General features: G+C 40.7%; 1 protein-coding gene across 1 annotated transcript in view; it reads right to left on the bottom strand.

The window, feature by feature from the left end:
• The window catches only part of LOC118327648 (histone PARylation factor 1), a 5,169-nt gene extending 2,959 nt beyond the window's left edge, over nt 1-2,210 (bottom strand). Inside the window, 3 exon segments of the mRNA XM_035661080.1 lie at nt 405-588; nt 2,095-2,177; nt 2,180-2,210. Of these exon segments, the coding sequence (XP_035516973.1) occupies nt 405-588; nt 2,095-2,177; nt 2,180-2,210 (298 nt within the window).
• Between the last annotated feature and the right edge of the window lie 294 nt (nt 2,211-2,504).

The following is a 2,504-nucleotide window of genomic DNA, read 5'->3' as shown; positions in this document are numbered from 1 at the left end:
TAAAGTATTTCTGATTCTGAAATGATTATAGCCTGCTTATATGGTACATTAAACAGCAGTGCTGTTTAGACTGACATTAACTGGCAGTACTTACAATGAAAAGCACAACTCCAGACCATAAATGTGCTTCTCAAAGCAAAACTGACAAATAATAAAAGGAAAATCTAACAAAGACACTTGAGTAAAGTCTGGTCAGCAGGTTTCCTTAAATGTTGGGCTGCTACTGTGTATTTTTTTCAAGTGGTCTCTTAGAGCATTTGTGCATCTAACCCAACCCCCCAGACTTTCCTTTGGGTTCATCCTGTGTTTTCTCTGTCTACAGACAGAAACATTGATTAAATGTCAGACACGCCTTCTGTCCTATCAGTATTGTAGAATATACACTGTTAGTGTAAGCAGCATACCACAGGGGCTGTCAGGACAAAGCTCCTTGCAGAAGTCCCAGAAGTGGTACAGATCCTCTGGCATTTGAAGCTTGTACAGCTGCATGATCTCCTCACGCTTAACTGAATCCACCTCTGACAGTGGTGCAGCTTTAGATTCGTCAGTACGGGCTTTCTTCACCTCCCCATTGCCTGTACCCGATTCCTAAAGAAATGTATTGTAGAAGAAACAAATGTGTTATACAGCCTCTTGTTGTTATTTTGATATACCAAACTACAACTAATGCATTTTAATACAACAGGCCGACAATAAATTGAACTGTATTGGCGTTTTAAAATATTATCAATCACCCCGTTGATATCACTGATTACAGATCGGCCATCAGCCACCTTGCTGTCTAAATATCGACATTAGCCATCGAAAAACCTATATTGGTCGACCACTACTTGGTGTAGGAATTGGTAAGGGACCGGCTTGATTTCTATGTCAAGAGTTAATAACAAATAACACTTTTTTTTTATCTGTCTGTGTGGAATAATGGTTTAAAATGATAGCCAGGTGCAAGGCTGGTCACTATTGATCATTTAATGGATGGATTTCTGGAGAAGTTTGATATACCTATGAGGGATATATATATATTCAAATTCTGCATTATGTGATGAGACACGGGGAATGGAAGAAAATAAAAGGTATTTCATTAACATTACAAATAACAGAAGACTAAAAAACAAACATATCTCCCAAATCTACAAAACTAAAACTTGATTTACTGGAAGATATATACATATATTATATATTACAATATAGAATATAATAACTGCAGACAGAGATTGGGAGGAGGTGTGTTTGAATAGAAGATATTTCAGTGACACCTACATTCACCCAGGTGTAGATCACCATCCCTCACTTCCTCACAGTGAGTCTGGTTGTAAAGGAAGGTTAATGTTGATGATAGTGTTTTTTAAATCTGTGTTAAATGAGAAATACACACAAATACCTAACAGCATCACAAACCACAGCCTCCATCAAGGTGAAACGACACAATTCCTAAACAGTGTAAACAAAGCCCGAATATAACCCACATAGACAGATTTATTAAAAGGTTGTTGTGTTGGTGTAAATACAAAGACAGCTGCATTGCATTAAGATCATATTAGGCCTTATACATATAAGCTGTGTTCAGTGCTTTGTATTTTGTACCGGGGGCAGAGGGATGTAAAGGAGACACACACACACACACAAATATATATTAAAATATGTATTAACAGCTGAGTGCAACCTTTGCGTGGCACTGATTTATTGCCTTTGTGAGATCAAACCACGAATCAAATAAAGACACAGACCCGTTCTTCAAAACAGCCTGCGAGCGATACATGGCTAAAAAAGACTGACATAGTCCACGACTCAACGTGACTAACGTGTAGCGACATTACAAACAGCATCGAGACATTGTGGTGAAACACAGCCAATGGTGTGTAGACAGTCGTGAACATCAATGAAGGAGCAGCGTCGCGGTGCTGCTGCCATGTTGTCGTCTGACCGCTGCTGCTCAGACAGCGTGCCCAACACTTCTGCCCACAGCGTTTAACACAAGTTGCCTCTGTCGCCATTGTAACCACGGGCAGCACAGCTCCTTGCCCGGTCAAACCGCGCTTTAAACGGACATTTGTGCAGCTCCACAGGGGCGGTACAAAGACGGTATAATATTACCTTGCTGGATTTGGGTTTTCTTTTTGCGCGCCCTGTCATTTTCTTCCTCTTGTCTCTCCTTCGGCGTCTTCTTCTGCGGGTCTATTCGACGGCAACTGCGCCGCGTTAAACCGCATCACTGCCCCCCAGAGGCCGAGATTGTTAACTGCACCAACCAAAGTAGAGAACTCATTTAATTAGCATTAGCACAGTGTGAAAATTCTCCACACAGCTCAGCGCTGGCCTGTGACCACACTTCATAGTTGTTGGGTCTCTGACTGCTGATTGCCTGGTCTTTATACAGAAGATGCCAATGAGAATTATTATTTTTAAAAACACACATAGTATGCAGTATGAATCTTACCTCTGACTACATCAAAGGATGGACAACAATTCACAAAAAGTTGCTTGCTGGTTTGATAGTATGTAGA

Source organism: Morone saxatilis, unplaced genomic scaffold, assembly GCF_004916995.1.
Source record: "Morone saxatilis isolate NCDOM2014 unplaced genomic scaffold, NCSU_SB_2.0 Contig17, whole genome shotgun sequence".
NCBI classification, from domain to species: domain Eukaryota; kingdom Metazoa; phylum Chordata; class Actinopteri; family Moronidae; genus Morone; species Morone saxatilis.
The sequence above is the reverse complement of the archived record's forward strand: the minus strand, read 5'-3'. Positions and strand labels throughout refer to the sequence as shown.